Source organism: Adiantum capillus-veneris, chromosome 28 (assembly GCF_014529385.1).
Source record: "Adiantum capillus-veneris isolate H3 chromosome 28, ASM1452938v2, whole genome shotgun sequence".
In the NCBI taxonomy this organism is placed as follows: Eukaryota; Viridiplantae; Streptophyta; class Polypodiopsida; order Polypodiales; family Pteridaceae; genus Adiantum; species Adiantum capillus-veneris.
The window spans coordinates 56,126,073-56,145,314 of record NC_140958.1 but is presented as its reverse complement, the minus strand read 5'-3'; the positions used below and the strand labels follow the sequence as shown (position 1 = coordinate 56,145,314).

The window sequence follows — 19,242 nt, the reverse complement described above, 5'->3', positions numbered from 1 at the left end:
ACAAGATTCACTCTCTCACTCTCTCTCTCTCTCTCTCTCTCTCTCTCTCTCTCGTCACTAGTTGCACCGTTGCAGCATGCAGACATACATTCGCCCACCCTCATTCTCTCTCTCCCCATTCATTCCTACAGCGTGACAGTCGCCTACAACTTCTCTCTCTCTCTCTTCTCTCTCCCGTCGCTGTAGTCTGGGACCCATGCAGACCTTCGTTTTCTCTCTCTCTCTCTCTCTCTCTCTCTCTCTCTCTCTCTCTCTCTCTCTCTCTCCGAGTCTCCTGCGCTTTGAAGAAACCCTAGCTCTCTTTGTGTGTCCCTCCCAAGATTAAGGGCAGCCTGTGGAGGGGCGTTAAGCTCACGAGCTCGCCTCCCGTCTGCAATACAGCAAGCTCCGCTCTCCCACACTCTGCGAGGACCTGCGGGTCTCTCTCTCTCTCTCTCTCTCTCTCTCTCTCTCTCTCTCTCTCTCTCTCTCTCTCTCTCTCTCTCTCTCTCTCTCTCTCTCTCTGTGCACCATTGCCGTTGCTGCGTCGACTGTCTGCACCATTGCCACGTCGACTGGCATCACAGGGGTAGTCTTTTGCGAGGGAAGCTTTGCCTGCCATCAATTCAATTTTTCAACATTGACTGGCTCTGCTGGCCTCAAAAGCCTCGAGCTCTAACATCAACCAGAGTCACACCATAAGAAGCCACAATCACATGAGCATGGCTACTAGGGCTTCGTCCCGCAACAAACTTACCTTCGTCGGGGTTGTGGCAACGCCCCCAAAGCTAGACAGCACTATCCACCTCCAAAATGAAGTTGAAAGGCTCCGCAAGGAGAACGACGAGCTGAAACAGAGAATTGTTGCCATTGAGCTTCGGCTCACCACAATGGAGAAAGACAAGAAAGAAGAGATCGAGCAGATGGAAGCCAAGCTCAAGAAAACGAAGGTAGATGTAGAAACCACCCTCACAAAGGCTGTTAAGAATCACGTGCAAGAGGTCATCTCTAACAAAGTTGAAGCCCGTGTGGCTTATACGCTACGCGAACGACAAAGGCAAGATGACATGGCCCTCAATGTCCGCATCGGCGGGCTTCCAAGCAGCTGGAAAGGGGAGGGGGACATCGAATTTGGTAAGGCACTTCCTCTAATTCAAGCGGCACTCCCCATGATACAATGGGATGAAGAGGCAATCACCGTAGTTACACACGAGTATCGAACCAACCATGCCATCCTCCCTCTCAAGACTAAATCGGATCGAATCAGACTCCTTCAACAATCAAGGCTTCTCCAAGACACTAAATTTTGGTTTGCGGAAGATCTTACACCCGCTCAACTCCAACAAAAAAAAGTAGAACTTCAAAAGGTACGCGAAGCACGTGCAGCAGGAAAATGGGCTGTGTACCGAGGAGGTAAAGCCATCATCCAGGAGTTTCGAACTCCTAAACCAGCCTCCCTCCCACTTGCTCCCTCTTAGGTTTTTTCTTGTTCTCTTTTCTTGTTTATCCCCCGTTGGACCCTCAGTCCTTAACTGAGATGTATATGACAACCCTATCCATTGTAATGTTTTGTTCTTTTTTGGTCCCATAGGTCATATATGACCTCCGTGGACGATAATATAATCTCTCTCTCTCTCTCTCTCTCTCTCTCTCTCTCTCTCTCTCTCTCTCTCCTACAGCCGTTTTTTGACCTAGTAGACAGTAGCTCACTCTTTTGATCATAACTTCTTCATCCAAACTCCGATTTGGGTGATCTATAGCCTCAATCGAAGAGCACAAACCCCTCTATGCATTAATGTAAGGAAAAAAAAATTCAGAGTTATGGAAGGCATTTTTGTAGCAGAATTTTTGAAGTGAAAGGTTTAGAAAAGTTGACTCTCATCTCTTACTTTACATAGAATGTCTTCCGGCACTCACAAGGGTTCTTCTTCTTCAACAAGGTCCACAACCATTGTAGAAAATGATCCAAAATCTCCTAAGTTCAGAAAGGTTCAGAAAAGTTGACTCTCATCTCTTACTTTACATACAATGTCTTCCGGCACTCACAAGGGTTCTTCTTCTTCAACAAGGTCCACAACCATTGTAGAAAATGATCCAAAATCTCCTAAGTGTGGAGATAGCAACACAACCATTCAACCAATGACATTGAAAACCATGATCATGGCATACTTGGTATCATTGCTAGAGATCGTAAACAAACAAGGTAAAGACTTATGGGCACTTGCAATTGAGAATGGTACGCTAAGGGTTCTGGTGGTTGAGAATGAGAATCTCAAGAGGACACTTGAGATTCAAACAACCGTTTGATGCAACTTGAAGAGGAAGTCAAGGAATGTAAATGTTCTCTTGTGGACTTGAATGCTTTGGAGGATCCCATGAGCAAAGTAGAGCATGACCATGTATTGAAAGAGAAGAAATTTGACACCATGACCTGGGATGTATGCAACATGAAAAATTTATACACAAACAAGTCTTGGTCTGATGTATGTGGTAGAAATGTGGTCCCTAATTCCTCCCTCATGCAAGCTATGTCTCAAACAAAGAATGTTGAGAATGTGGATGTGGAGAAGTTGAAGGAATGGAAGCGACGTTCCAAGACCATTGTTATTAGTAGAATTTCTGAAGAGAAGTTAGAGACACCACCTTCTCTTGCCATTGTTATTGAAGATTTCTTCAAAACCCACTTTGGCATGTCCGGAGTTATGGTTTATGGAGCATATAGAGTGAGTAAGCAAGAACTTAGCTTCTTGCTCGGGAGAATGGCCAATTATATGCACCATGTTGGATGAGATCAAACGAAAGATTATCCTTGATAGTAGCTGGATCTATTTAAGGGATACAAAATATTTTGTATGTGAAGATTGCACTATTAAGCAACAAAATATGTGTCGCAAGGCACATGAGAAAAAGAATAAGAAAAATAAGGAGATCTCTCACGAAGAAAATGTGTCCAAGGAGGAGGCAAGTCCCTCGAGCAAATAAGGACCTATGAGGCGAGTTACAATTGAAAATATGCTTTTAGAATTGCAATGGATACCCACGGAATGCAGGGGTTGGCATTGATGAACTAACAAGCAAAGCGGATGTTGTACTTCTTGTTGAAACTTGGGAGCATGATACACAAAGGATTAACGGCTTGGAGGATAACAATGTACGTTCATTGATGTGGTCAAAGAATCTCAACCAATGAAGAGGGAAAGGAGGGGTAACGTGTACGTTTAAGAAAGGACTGGAAGATTTTGTATCAATTGTGAAAGATGACAAGTACAAAGGTTATGTATGGCTGAAAATTATGGCACCAAAAAGAGCACCCGTTTTTGTAGCTTGTTGCTACATTCCTCATCTTGATTCCCCCTTTTATGCTTGCATGGATAGAGATCACCCTTTTTTTTATTTAGAAGAGGACATTTCTTATTTCAAAGGGGAGGTTGATGTTATTGTATTTGGGGATATGAATGCTCGCACAAAAACATTGCAACATGATACTCAACAATTTGATATGCCATACATTTCAAGGGAGTTGGAGGAAGTTCACTTGTATGATCATACTCCAATGAATGAGAAAGAGCCAGAACACTATGGAAAGTTACTTTTACACATGTGTAATAGCACGAGTATGCTCATTGCCAATGGTGTATCTTTGTGGAGTGGAACCAATGGATTTACATGTAGAAAACATAATGGGTATAGTGTGATTGACTATATGCTACTCTCCGAAGCCATCATGTATCGTATAAAGAGTTTTATGTTTGGCCAATGGACCTCGGAATCAGACCATCAAAATTTATATATTGACCTTGCAAGTGGAGAAGCAACTAAGCATGATAATCTCAGTCAAAGGGAAGAGAAGTTATCACTATGTATGGATTTCAAACGGGAACCAATGTATGAATGAGCAAAAGTTATGGATGACAAAGCTTCAACATGATGCACCATTGGAAACTAAATAGGAAGCTTTCAAGAAATTTATTTTTTCTTGTGCCAAAAAATGATTTTCCATAAAGCATCTCATGGTATCAACAAAGATAGAACACGCAAAAGGTGGTTTGATAAAGAATGTCAAGATGCTCGAAAGTCCTTGATAAAGCTTGATGCAATTATGGACAAAGACACACTAGGAAGGGAATGGGGTCTAAGGAGGCCTCTTTATTTGCCATGGGATTAAAAAGGAGATTATGGAAAGGGCAAATGGGTGGATGCCATGTGGACTGAAATGGTGGGTATGGCAGGTCCTAAAAGTAAGTGGTCAAACTTGTGCTCTTTTACAAAATACAAAAAGAAAATCTCTTATAAATTTGAAAAGATGAAATTTTCTCTAAATAGTTGAGTAAAAATCAATACTTTCTCTCTCTAGTGGATGTCAGTTTCTTCCCCACTCTCTCCTAAAAAGGGGTCCCTCCAAAAACATGTTGATCATTCCCTGCCTCTCTCTCTACTGTACCATCTCTCATTTCTCTTCACTTCACTTTCAGTTTTCCCTCCCAAAAGCTCTGCTTCTCTTTCCTTCCTTTCAGTTTTTCCTCCCAAAAGCTCTGCAACAGAAGTTTGAACCTTCTTTCCCTCTTCAATCTTACTGCATTCTCCTCAAGCTGAAGTTCTTCATTTCTCCATGAGCCTCACTAAACACCTCTACCTAAAGCTGAACATTTCTGCTGCATATTCTTCTTCTAGATCATCCCTCTTTCTTTCCTCAACAGGTTTGCTGCTCCTTCTCCATTGTGCTCTCTAGAGAGGATCTACTTTCCTCTTAATCTTTGCAACATTATCTTTCCAATTAAGCCAACAAGCAGGTGGAGTAGTATATTATAGCAGTAAGTGGCATCCTTTATCTGATGTACCATCAAGAATATTTCTCTATACAACTGAGTACATGGATGTGCAATCTCTAATAATAAGTGTTTGTCTGTAGGTTGTGCCACTATTCTCCATGGCATCATCGGGTACTTGACAACCTAGGAGTGTCATTGACTCCATTTCATGCAGCAATGTACAAGACAACAGTGGATGTTGGGTGACGATGGAGTTCAAACAATTGATGTGGGTGACAATGCAGCCCAGCTCAAGAGGTGCACACAAGGTCTCAAGGAGACACATGGCTTCTCGAGCACACCATTGTAAGGGAAGGATCATGGAGTTCAAGCAAACCCATGATGGCAAGCATCTTGCAAAGGTGCAACATGTGTATGTTGCTTCACAACTGAAGCTAGAGACAACAATGGCTCCATCGAGGTTTGTTGCAAACTGTAATTTCACTCCTCTGTCAATTTTTTAAATTGTATATTTTGTATTTGTGTTGTATATATTGCTTTGATGTCTATAAGGCTTTCATTGCTTGTTCAAGTTTGCAGATGTATTCCCATCTAACTTTGTAGAGTGGGAGCCAATAGAGTCCTTCACATGAACTTTTGAGGCCATCCACGTTGACCTTGGCAAGCTGCTCTATGCTGGTTGTCCATCCGTTGAGCTTGTCTCATGGGACATTTTTTTTATAACCATACTTATGTAACGCCTAGGCAAACTGGGTATGGTAATCTTTCTCCAGTTCATCCACCAGCCTTGCTGAGTATGGAATGACCTAAGCCTGATAGTTTCTTGATCACAGCAACCAAAGGAGAATCAAGGTGGATGTGTATTCAGCAATGAAGTGCACCTATGGTTCCCGTAAAACTTCCCTAACTTGGTTTATGTCCCTTCATGTGTTCGTGTTTATCTTTCGACTGCAGAGTGTTCACAAGACACCAACAATGTGGACTTGCAAAGCGAAAAGTGCGATCAATAGTTTCCTTGCAGTTGGACGGCAGACTAAGGTGATCAACCACTAGGGACATACAATCAAGTGCTTTGTAGTTGCTGAGAATGTAGTGTCTAGATACCATATTGCAAAGCAGAGCTTGTCAATTGTCTTTCCCTATAGAAGATGGAAGCTGACGAAGGAAGAATGGGAGGCACTAGACTTTGATGTTGCTCCTAGAGAATCAATTGATCTGCAAATATGCCTCCACAATAATGCAGTGCATGACATCTCGATGAATAACGACTGGAATCTCAGTCACCTTCGCGAGTATCTTAATCTAAGATATACCTTTCCCAATCAATATGTTTTTGTAATCAATGAAAAGGTTGTTCGTTCCAAAAAAGAGAAGAGCTTTCTGTGTGAAAACATTGGTTTTTCACAATGTATTAATGTAAAAGCATGTAACTAAAACGATTTCGCTCCCATCAATACATATGGCATTTTGAATCTCTCTCATTTTTTAATTTGTTCAAGATTAAGTTTGAAATATGCAAGTTTTTTAGTTTCGAGCGTGAAGACTTTCAATGTTGGTGTCTTTCAATGCTTGTCGCATGATTTTGTTTATAATTATAGTTTTAAGTTAATTTGATGTTAATTTTAAGTGCTTTAAAAAAGTGACATTGAGTATAAAAGTCACTTTGTAGGTTTTAAACTTCATTTCTCACATTCACAAAACACAAGCTTTCAGCTCTTTTCCCATCTTCTTCCCAAACAGACCCATGGCAACATCTTTTGATGCACTTCTCACACAATTACAGAAGATAGGACTTGCAGATCACGCACATGAACTAGTCAGTGTGTTTGAGGGGACGATCGACATGCATGCCACTGCTAATCTTCATGTAGAGGCATTCCAGAGCTTTCTTGACTACAGGATGGAGCACATGGAAAAATATGCAATAGTCTTCGAGGGATCCAACATGGTGTGGTTGCCAATGGATTTTCTCAAACACCTCTATGCGGCTGACAAAAACTTTCGCTATCGCTTGTTGAGGTTTAATAAAAGGGCTTACTGAGCGGGACTACAAGACAAAGGATGAGGATGACCTCATAGACTTGGGCATGGGGTGCATAGGCACCCAATTCATCTCTTGGGACATGATTCTGGTATTGCTTGTGCTTGAGGGCATGGAGAAGGGAAAATCAAAGGAAAGACCAAAAACCTCCTGTAACCATTGTGGAGGAATCAAATGAATTTGTTGAAGACGTTGTTGAGCAGGCTGAAGCATCTATGGCACTTGTCCTCTTGCAAGATCCCAGCTCCACTAAGGAGGAAGATGGGATGATAGAGGGAGACGAGGTGCTGGAAGAAGCTCCTGACCTCCAAATTCTCACTTTGCATGCAGTGGTGGTGGATGTTCGTCACTTCTTGTTCCTTGATGACATTGCAAAGACACTAGGACTCAGAGAAGATGAGTCGCTCTTAGTGCTCGCTATCTATGCGATCATGAAAGATCCTAGTGGAAGGCAAGAGAAGGTCAACTTTCAAATTGACTTTGAAGACCAAGGTCTCCCACCAAGCCTGTCATTCCTCCCTAGTGAAAACAAACAAACAGAATTTGGTACAAACCGTGGCAAATACACTTATGGAAATCAAATCATGTGCCTCATTTTATGAAAGCATCCCGAAAAGCGCTTTTCTTCCACACAAACCGTTGACCATTATGGGTGGAGAATATCGCTCTAGCATCGACCTTACAAGGAAAACTCTTGAAGAGATGGATGAGGAAACTGAGGTATCCACTTTTTAACTTTATCGATAGTAAATTGTTTCCTATAGCAAGTGTTGAAGTTGTTTAAAATGTTTTGCAGATCGCATACCATGTTGATAAGTTTTCAATGCGTACTGGAGGTTCATACAACAATCCTATGGGTAGAGATAGCTCCCTGTGGCACTACCTTGGCCATCTGGGGCCATCCCTTCTTCGAGTTGCACACATAGAGTTCTCCAAGCATGGTTCTACGGAGTTTCTCAAGTGCAAGGCATTAAGTGCCATCCTTGTTGAAGATTCCCTTACCCTTAATTCTCACAAGTGTATCTTGGTGGATTGAGAGGTCACATTGTATGCTTTTATAGGAAATCACCATGGGTCAGTCCTCTTCCACTGTGCCTTAAACCTAGGTCAAGGGGTGACAAACCCAGAGGTCAAAACTGCCCCATATGCGTCGTGGTGCACAGGGCTTTTTTGCGGCGCGTTCGGCGTCGTTGGTCATTGCCATGGCTTTTGGTCGTCCCACGGCCTCTGTACGCACCCAAAACGGCTCTGTTTCACAAAATATTCACTGGCAAGCATCCCACATCAGACGAGTGCTTGGATAATCGACGAGGTGAAATCTAAGTACTTGAGTCAAAACTGCCCCATGCGCGTTGTGGCACAGAGGGCTTTTTTGTGGCCTGCTCCGCATTGTTGGTCATCGCAGTGGCTTTTGGTCATCCCACGGCCTCCGTATGCACCCAAAACGGCTCTACTTCACAAAATATTCACCAGTAGGCCTCCCACATCAGACGGGTGCTTGGATGATCGAGGAGGTGAAATCTAACTACTTGATTAATTCAAATACTTCAACAATAAAAAGTACACAATTAACTATTAGAGTTACACCGAATGAGAGAAAATCAAGTCATTTATATTATATCAAAAGATTACAAATCTGATAAACACAGGTTACATGGGAAAACTAATTCTTATGGAGACACCCTTCATTCCTCAGATTTAGCGCTAGAGCTAGATCTGTATTTTTTAATGTAACTCGCTTTGTATGCACCACACAAGATACACCATCTTGGAACAACTGCACCAAAATGTCCTCAGTGGCATCTTGTAAAGCCAAAAGAGCCATAGGCTGGATACGTGTAATTGAATCTGAATATTCGTCCATTATTTCTCTTACCACCCGAGAAAAAGCTACCTTTGGTATTATTGGCTCCGTGCTCTTTTGATATTTGCGGATCTCACGTAGAGCAACTGTTCTAGGCTTCCATCGCCTTTCCTTATGAAAATGGTGCCAGATTTAGGCTTCAGACTCTGAAACAATAGATATAACGGAATTTTGATTTTTTGAGATCCAAACCTGATCGAACTTGATTGGTGGGCTTGGAACATCATGTACTTTGGTCCCATAAGGTCAAAGTTGAAATTTGAACCCATTCTGGTAAAAAAGTAATAATTGCGATTATTAACTTTTTCATCAACTTGTACATTTTTTTGTTGCAAGTTGGCTCTAGACATGATATAGAGTCTGTGTGTGTGATATGACAGTTAACTTAAAAATTGGACTTTTTTTGACAAAATCAAAGGTTTTCTCGATCTTTTGGGCTCATACTTGACATGTGGCATGTAATAGATGTGTACAAGTGATAGATGAAGTGACAAGATAATTTTCAAGCCAAATTTGCATATAAGTAAATAATCGTGATTATTTACAGCAGCACTTTTTTTGCATGAAAAGATAATTGGATGACCTAAACATCTTTAATACATCTAAAACAAGTCCTAAAATGAATTTGCTAAAGTTTGGTCGTTTCGGCATCACTTCGTGCTCTTGTCGACTATGAAATCACCGATTTTTGTGACTACTTGGTATGTAGAGTTGATTGGTCACTTTTGAAGCCATGGACTTGTCCGCTATATAGTCTTGATGTTGATCATCCAGTTTGGGCTCATTCAGAGTCAGTTTGACTTCATATGTCAAATTTGACACTTTGTAGCCTTCGAGTTGTTTCCTGCTATTTGAGAGCTTGCCTTAACTGTTTCCTTGAAACCATCTAGGTACATTGTGTATAGACCTTGTCTATAAGCTACCCGTGGAGTCAGAATCCAATTCTGCATATGACAAAAACCTATATTATTTACTTGGGACCCCCTTGACCCCTGTCAAATGGTCATCTAATGATATGGAAGTGTTCTACTTTATAGGGGCATGCTACAGTTCAAGTCTCGTCCAATTGGGTTGAGCTGACAGGCCATTATGGTCAATTTTGTGTCGCAGGAGTTCGTGCGCAGCTAGGATTCTAGGGTTTTTTCCTAAGCCTAGACCTGCTACCCGACTGTATAGAAACGTTCTTTGATGAGTTTAGAACTTACCCCTCATGTCTTGTGTGAGACGGCGTTGAAAATGGGCGACTGTGGACTCCGAAAATCGCGCGCCAAGAAGGTAGAAAGCTCTCTCCTCCAAGAGTGACTAGTGGAAATGAGGTGATTTTGGGCTACCTTGGATACCTATACTCGAACTTACCAAACTATTTTCCCCCAAATTTCCCTGTTACTCCTACTAGGCCGTGAAATCTATGTTAGACTCAAAAATTTCTTCAATCGGATTCCCTTAGCTCATTCTACAAGAATTTGCAAAAGTAGGCCTTGGCCGCCTAATTTAGGCTTCCTGCTTCCATTTGTCGTTTTGATTGAAAATTTTTGTGCCTATCCACCTTGTTCTTCTGATCATAAGTGTATCTTCAGTTTCTCCATCTGAGCTCATTTGCTATTTATTATTAATTATTGACCTATTTATTAAAAAATCAAAGAAAATAATAAAATGCACTAAAAAACCAAAGTGAAAAATCAATAATTAAGAATCCATTGAGAAACATTACTTGATTACTTTTTGGGTGGATTTCTCCATTTTTAAGCTCCAATATCAAGAAAAATTTATGAAAATAAGCAAAAGAGGCTATTTTTTAATGTATTTTCTGATAGTATATACACTATTACACTCATCAGAGAAACGTTATCATTTAAAATTCCCCTGTTGATGATTTTTTAAGGAAATTATCAGGTAATTTTGCAAAAAATCACATGTTAACATCCAACTTTTTCCTCCCTCTTCAAACATTGCCCTTAATTACTGAAGTTTCCTTCCACCCCTCCTAGATGGAATACTCCGGGATGACTGTGTGCATGGGTTGAACAATCGTGTCTATGCATAGCCATGGCTGTCTCTACCGTGCTTTGAAGGTGAATGCAATTCAAACTAGTATGCTGTGCAAGAGTTGGGTCTTGAGTAGTTAACTCAAGGGTTTCCGTGGTCGAGGTTTCCTGTTGATGTTTCCCAAAGATCAAATTTGTAGTTTGTGTGCTCTTTGTCTGATCGTACCATATGGATGCTTTGGCACACTGATTTCTTGAGTTGTAGGTATCAATGATGATGGTTGTTGAGCTTTAACTCTCCATTGGTATTTTGGTTTTTCGTTGATGAACTGTTGTGGTTGAGTTTTTTGAGACTTAGCTTTCCACTGTCTCATCAGCTTTACAGTTTGTGGAGAAGATAAATGCTCCTTTTTCCTCCAAACCCATCTTGTGTTAGTCTACCTTCTCGAAGATGTTTTTCTTTGAGTCGTTAGCTGTGAAACTTTCTTCAGTACGGTAGATGAGTTTTTAGGCACCCAAATTTAAGACGGATTGTCCTTGAGTTGTGCTTTTGGTACCCAAATTTGCATGACTCCTTGCATGCTACCTGTAGCATTTGCTTGTCTAGAGGTTTTTGACTTAGATTGATGACTCCCTTGTTTCTTCTGTGGGTGACCTCTTTTCCGTTCCTCTTTGCTCAGTGCAATTGGAACAATGAGTTGTCGTCCTTTAGGTGATAGCTTGAGTTGGTGTCCCAATCTGGTACTGCCTTGCACATCCGCATCCATGAGATTCCAAAAATCATTCTTTCATTCATGTGTTTGTCTGGTATGCATACAAATTGATGAGGGCATGAACATCTATGTACTATCACATTTAAGTTGACTACTCCCAATGCCGGTGTTGGATTTTTGTTGCAGCCTTTGACAACAGATATTCCCGATGCTAAAGACTGATTCGTCACTTTCTTGTAAGTGGAATAAATGTCTGCATTCATTCGAGCTCCTGTATCTACCAATGCATTTGTGCTATGATTGTTCAGTTGTACTTTGATGCGAAGGTCCATTCCATCTAACCATTCATCATCCGTTGACACTGCATCATTCTTCAATTCCCATAGTCTTTTCATCTGGTTCTAGAGTATTGATGGGAATAGGAGTTTGTTGATTTTTGAAAGCAGCTTTCCTCTTGAGTACTTGAAGTCAAGCTTCCTCTTGGGATTCATAAATAACCTGCTATCATTTCATCTTTCTTTGCTTTGCTACATACATCTTTCTAGCAAATCATTGGTTAGTGGAAAATGGTACTTCTTTAAGCGGCATCCACTAATCCAATTAGCCACTGGTTCACCATCTAGAGTGGACAACTTAACTACTCCACTTGGAGATACATCTTCAATGATAAACGGTCCGTTTCTCTTTTTCTTGAACTTGGGAATGTGTTGTTTAAGGGAATAGACTAAAGCTAGGTCCCCTTTTTTGAAGATTTTTGTGACTAGATGGGAAACAAAACCAGTAATGTGAGCTAGAGCTCTTAATCTTTTCTCATCAAGCCTTTCTAAATCTTCAAGCCTCTCTGACAGTTCATGTCCAGTCCACTCAAGATCCTTAGCTACCCTTAGTGTCGGCAATTGAAATTCTATCGGTAGCATGGCATCAAGACCATAAACAAGGTTGAAGGGTGTAGCATTTAAAGTTGTCTTGAATGAAACTCTATAAGCCTATAGAGCGGCATGTAGATTCATTTTCCAATCAGTTCATCTTGAACTAACCACTTTAGACAATACCGAGCTAAGAATTTTATTAATGTGCTCAGCTTGTCTATTTGCTTGTGGATGATAGGGAGCAGATTTGTTATGGATGACCATAAATTCATTCAGTAGATACTCAACTACCTCGTTGAGGAAATGAGTTCCCCTATCACTAACAATTTCTATTGGAAGTCCATATCTTGTGAATACATTCTCATAAAATTATGCGGCTGTGGTTCTAGCATCATTCTTTGTGGTTGCCTTAGCCTCTGGTCACTTGGTCAAATAGTCCGTAGCTACAATGATACATTGAGCTTGAGTCATATAAGCAGGTGGTTGTATTGGCCTGACAAAATCTATGCCCCATTTTGCAAAAGCTCTAGCCCCCATCATTGGTCTCAAAGGCATGCTATCTACCCTGGTTGGAATTTTTGCTTGTTGACATGCATCACACCTTATTCTTTGGCATCTGCAAAAAGTATTGGTCACCATATGCCTGCCATTAAAATTGCTATAGCGATGGTTTCACTAGAAAAGTGACCTCCAGCTAATCTAGCATGCGCTTGTTCTAGAGTGGGGATATATTCATATTCATTTGCACAAAGACGCAAATGTTGATCCTTTCCTCTCCAATACAATTGGTTTCCAATAAGAGCACAATCTCTTGCTTCTATTTCAATAGCTCTTTGGCGGCGTTTACTCATATCCTCCGGAAATGTTCTGCTTGATAAGTAAGTAACTAGATAGTTACTCCACTTAGGAACAAGTGAAACTTGAAATAATGTCACGTGAGGTATGGGTGCTTGTTTCTGGCATTGAAGACATTTTTTCACAAATGAGTGAACATCACTTCTCATGGTTGACCAAAATACTCCAAGTCTCAAGATCCGTTGCATACTTTGGTCTTCTACAAAGTGAAGTCTCACTATGGAATGTGCGCTTAACTTAGGTATTGGGTTTTCTCCTCAGGATTAATACACAAAAGCAATATTCATCTTGATTTCTTTTGTATAGCCTTCTAGCTAGTAATTGATATATAGCCGATTGCCCAATTAATCTGGGTGTAATAGGAAGTGGTATTTGAGAATCCACTTGAGCTATGGTCGTCAATGAAATCATATCTTCTGACCAACGGGGTATCATTTCTACGGAGAACAGATATGCATCTGGTAGATCATCATCTACCCCTTTTGGTAGTTCTCCTGAAATAATCCTCGATAAATGATCTACTCTTTGGTAAGTGGTACCCTTTTTTACAACTACATTGAAATCAAGTTCCAAAAGAATGATGAACCATCTCACTATTCTTCCTATGTTGCATGGATTGTTGACCAAGTACAATAAGGCTTGGTGGTCCACAAAGAACGCAAATTTGTTGGCTAATAGGTAATTTCTATACTTTTTTATGGCATAGATGATCCTTAATCCTTCTCTTTCAGTGGTTGTATAGTTTTTCTCTGCCACATCCAACTATATGCTAGCATAAGAAATAGGAAAATCAAATTTTTTTGTCTCCTGGTTGAGCTAATATACATCCAATGGCAAAATTGGAAGCATCACTACCACAATTGGAGACACCCAATCTGTGTGTTCAATTTCACAAATGAATTTGGCTTCCTTGAGCTTTTCTATCTCTTCTTTTGTCTTTCTGTTTCGTTTTAAGTATATGGACGTTGTCTACTTGGTTTTGCATCATCTCTCCTAGGTATGGTATGTTGACAGATTTCTAGATCAACACCTTTGAGGTCTTTATAAGACCAAGCAAAGATATCTCAGTATTCTTTCAGTAAGCTTAGCAAAAGCTCTTCTTCTTCTTCTTCAGTCAAGTTGTTTGTAATGTAAGCAGGTCTAGGCTCCTCTCTTGGTTGAGCTAGGTCTATCTTCTTTGCATTTTTCAGGTCCTTCATATGACTCACCCTGTTTTCTTAGTTCCCCTACTATGATCTTTTGGTCTTGGAGAGTATTTTTTATAATGGGATGGAGCACTCATTACATCTTTAATTTTTTCTTCTGTTGTTTACATTTCAGTGGTATACATCTCCTTTAGAGCTTTCTTTAACTCTTGATATTTCTTCTTTCGTTCAACTCGGGTCATGGATGAATCATCATCCTGGTGTTTCGGTTTTATTTGAGTTTCCTTTCTCATTTTTCATGATGTTTTTGATGTTCTTTGTTTGTCGTCTGAAGAATATCTACCCGTGATTTTGTCTTTGACACAATCATGTGCATCTATCTGCATCAAAAATTTTGTTCTGCTAGAAACTGATGGCATAGGTTTAGATTCCAAGTTTCTAGTGTCTTTCTTTCTTCTATACCATTTTTGCTTCCTAGGTTTTTGGTCCGGAAAGTCAAAAAACTTTTCCTCCCCTCCTTTTATGAGTAATTTGGCTCTCATATGTTATTTTTCCGACCCAAAATCATCATATGTAGTTGAATGTTCTTCAAACTCATTAGTAGCATCATAATAGAGGTCTGAGAAGACTTGTTGAGCTTTCAGTAAGTCCTTGGGTTCCTAAACTTCATCTTCAATGTGAATGGTCAAAATAATTTGTATGGGAATTATGTCATAGCCATCCTCATTGCAAAATTGAGTCGGCCTTGACGTGTTCACACACACATCCATTGTTGCCAAGATTTGAGTCCATTCGAAAGGCTCAAAGAAATGCTTTGGAAAGGGTTCAGGTATATATACTTCATCTGTGCAATCCCTTTCTAAGATACATTCTTCTCGTTTTTTGAGGCTCCACACATCCAAATAGGCGTGTCTTTGTTTAACCAAGACGGAAGCTTTGATTCAGCTAAAGAGACCAAGTCAAATTCTTGTATGGGCGTTTTCATGACATTTCTATAAGTGTGATCTTTCAAATTAACCCTTGTGATTGATCCCACTTGCTTCAAGTACAAGTAATTGTTTTTCGAGTCCTGGACGAGCTGTTCTTGTCGCATGAATAGCTTTCTCAAGATGATTTCATAATTAAGTTTCTTTCCAAAGTCCACTATTGCAAAAGTATGTTGATAATCAATTCCAGAGGAACTAACTATCACTTTTTTAAGCAGTCATAAGGGTTTTTTGATGTGTCCATCCGCCAATTGTAATTTCATTCGGGTTTGTCTAATGGTTGGTTTTCCCCATGATTCCCATACTACTTTTGTGGCTGAAAATATGCATGTCCCACTATCCAGTATTTTCATGGTTTCTGTATCATTATATCTCACCAAAAGGGTTGTGTTTCCTTCTTTCCCCTCGTAGTATTCTTCGCTTTGTTCATTGGGACGGATCTAATCTCCTTGTTATCCAATTTTTTTTTCTGTTTCCCCAATTTTTTTGCGATTAGCCTTGTTATCCCTACCTTCTCTATAGTTTTTTGTAAATCATTCCATAAATATGGTTTGATTTTTAACAGTTCTCCCAAGGTAAGAGTACATTGAATGGGTATAGACATGATTGAATGGATGTTGTCTACCTCTAGGGTCTGTTCCGCTCTTTTTACATGAGTGGTTTTACACACTATGGATTCATCTTCGTTGTCTCCTAGGCAAGAGGGTAATGTTTTTAGAGTCAATGGTTTAGACATTCCTGATGCTTCAGATCCGCAATCCCCATACAAGGATTGTACATCATTGTCCATATCAGGAGGTAGATTGTCTAACCAAACTTCCTCTATAGGATCCGACTTCAAAGTTATGCTCCCATCATTAATCTCTCACACTTTTTCCCATAAATGTCCTGGCCATTCTTCCTCCATAAATGGAATTCCATCTAAAGCATCTTCACTGTCAGGCACTATGAGTTTTGGCTCTTTAGTTTCAAGGTGGGGTTCTACCATCACTTGGGTTTCTCTTTACTAGTCTCTACCACAAGCTCCTCAGGTTTTGCTATACTCTCAAGCTTGGGTTTTTGTTTTTCTAGCATCTCTTGAGTAATTCTTACCAAATTTTGATAAGCTTCAAGCTTAGCTGCTTCCATATCTGGAGAAGGATAGTTTTTCTATTTGTTTTCAATGTTTTGGCCTGCTATAAGTCCCGCTTGGAAAGCTTCTAAGGTTGCATTGATTGGCTCAAAAATTTTGTCTACCAAAATTGATCCTCCAGATTTCATTGTGGTTTCTTTGATTTCAATCCCATTGTTTTTCACCCTTTCCTGGAATAGTTTCTTGGCTCTTTCCTCAATTTCATCCCTTTGTTTTTGTTTTCTCATCTCATACCTTTGACTTCTTCTTTTCTTGGTCTTTTGAAAGGAAATTTTAGTATTCTCTGATTCATCAAAGGAGTCATGTTTCTTTTTCTTAGCCCGAGCTCTTGTGATCACCTTGATTGGAACAATAGGTTCACTATCTGATGAGCTACTAGTAAGTATCACTAGGACTACATCACTACTGTTTTTTCCTTGTTTAAAGGATTTTTTGGACAATCTTCAGGGAAGTGTCCACCCATTTTTGCAACATTGTGTACAAAAAGCTTCAACGGGCTTAATGTTCTTGTCAGGTTCTGGGCATTCATTTTTCCAATGATCATCTGCACCATAATTATGGCAGTTTCCAGTCCTTGGCTTAATCATGGGTCTTACCATAGGAGGTCTAACACCTTGATCAGCGACATAGTACATCGATGTAAGCTCTGGTGTAGCATAGGTCACAGGTTCTTCCATTGAAGATGGATGTGAATTATATCACTCTCCTTCTACTATTATTGTAGATGGACTAGGCTCCACATAAGGTGTAACAGGCACTAGTGCTTGTTCATCAATGACTCCTTCCGAATGCATGTACTTTACAGGCACCGCATTATGCCCAGGATATGGAGGTTGCTGACCCAACACTGGTTGTGGTCTTTCCATACCCATCGGTGGTCTTTGTGTTGGGGCCATATTAGGCTGATATATATACATGGGTTGTCCTTGTGGCCTCATGGACACATATTGGACATTCTCATTGTACTTTGATCAATAATAGCACTTGTTGGTCTCATGGTTGGTCCATTTACCCTCAATAACACACCATTTTTGTGGCCTAATTGGTTGCTCCTGTTGAGGTATCCCTTGCCCTGGTCCTATCATAGATGTTTTTTGCATATTATTCATCATTTCATTCATCCTTTTGAGCATGTCTTCTATGGATGTAAGTGGTGGTGGTGCAGCGGTCGTTTCCACTTGTATTGGTTTGGTGGATGCTGTTTTCTCACTCTGAGTATCCTTGGGGAAATCTTCTTCATTGAAAATATCACAATTGTCTCCCAAGTCAATAGCATCTGATACACACTCTTCTAGGGTCATATGTTTCTTGATATACAATATAGCATGAAGTTATTTGTTTAGCAATCCTTCCAAAAACAATGACACTAATCTTTCTTCTACTCGTATTTCTAGTTCTGGGCATCTTGCAATGTATTGCTTCATCCTACTTGCACAATCCCTAACAAACTCACCTTGTTTCTGTTTGAAGCTATAGATTTGAGCTACTGTATTATGTTTGATCCAAGTTTTGGAACACGCAACTAGTCTTCCCTGAGCTAATGCATTTAAGTCCATGATTGACCTCAGTGGAATGTTTTGGAACCATGTCAATTTTTTTCCTTCTAATGTCATTCCAAATCCCTCAAATTGAGGCGTGAAAATCAAAAATGCGTTCTGCTCTTAGAACTTGCTTGAAGCTTGTTAAGTGGTCATATGGATCCCCAGATCCACTGTATTTTCTGACCCATTTTTGAAAATCACTTGGTCTTACATGTCTGTTTAGCTCGGCTCCAACTCTTCTGGCAGTTGGTCTTGTCTCGAGCCCTTCAAATCAATCTGTTGGAAATAGTGACTCATGTATCCCTAGACTGGCTTTAGTGTCACTCGGTTTTCTTCGTGATGAGGTAGGTTTGGGTTTTTTAACATTGCTCCCCCAAGATCTCTCACGGAGTTCCTCTCTTGGAATAGTTTTTGGTCCTTGGCCCAATATCCAATCTCTTATGGAGTACCCTTGGTATTTGTTCTATTCTACCTCCTCGGGGCTCATCATAACAAAGCTATTGTTATAAAAATCCCTAAATAGGTAGGTTGGTAGATTTAATGAACCCATGTCTTTGATTTTGAAGATATAGATTATCTTCATGGGGTGTTAATTGTCTTGATTTTGCAAGAGAAGTCCATAAAAGATCCTTGACGTTTCTATCCTCCTAACAATAGACTCCAATCCTAGGATTATCTTTACTAAGCCATTTCAAAAGTTTCAGATCAACTTGTTGGTATACTTGCGATGCCCACCTCTCTAAGTTTTGCCACCACAATATATATTGCACAGTTTGTAAGCCCCCCATATGAGGAGAAGCCAATGGTGCACATATATTTGGTGTATTCCAGCTATGCACGCTGATGAGATCTCTATTTGTGATCCTGGGTGGTACGAAGCAAATTCAGGGGCAACTTTGGGGGCCTCGGGGGCGGAGGCCCCCGAGACTTTTTTTCCCTTCATCGGAATATTCCTTTACACCGGAATATCTTGGCCGGACGACAGCCGGAAGACAATCGAAAAATGGCCATCCGGTGGCCGGTGGTCCATGGTCTTTGGTCGGTGGTCGGCGGCCGGTGGCCGGATTTCCTTGGCCGGTGGCCGATTTCTAGGAGGACTTGTCTACCCAAAAGCGGCTACACATGGGCGCATGGGAGAGTCCTACTTGGACTTGGCTATCTAAGGGCGGCTGCACATGGGCATTTAGAGGCTCCCTTAAAACTATATAAGGAGGCCTTTTCATGAGTATTTTGGTAGAATGGTGTGCACACTTGATGCACACAGCACATCCTTGTGTAAGGATTATTAGTCCCTTGTATTCACTTGCTCTAATTGTCTAAATCGCCATCTAAGCTCTACCTTGAGAGCGCATGGGTAGATGAC

The 19,242-nt window shown here is 40.5% G+C and overlaps 1 protein-coding gene across 1 annotated transcript; it reads left to right on the top strand.

The window, feature by feature from the left end:
- Nucleotides 1–695: 695 nt before the first annotated feature.
- LOC147420485 (uncharacterized) lies at nt 696–1,457 on the top strand. Its single transcript, XM_086505043.1, has one exon. The coding sequence runs from the start codon at nt 696–698 to the stop codon at nt 1,455–1,457; it is 762 nt and encodes a 253-aa protein (XP_086361169.1).
- Nucleotides 1,458–19,242: the final 17,785 nt, after the last annotated feature.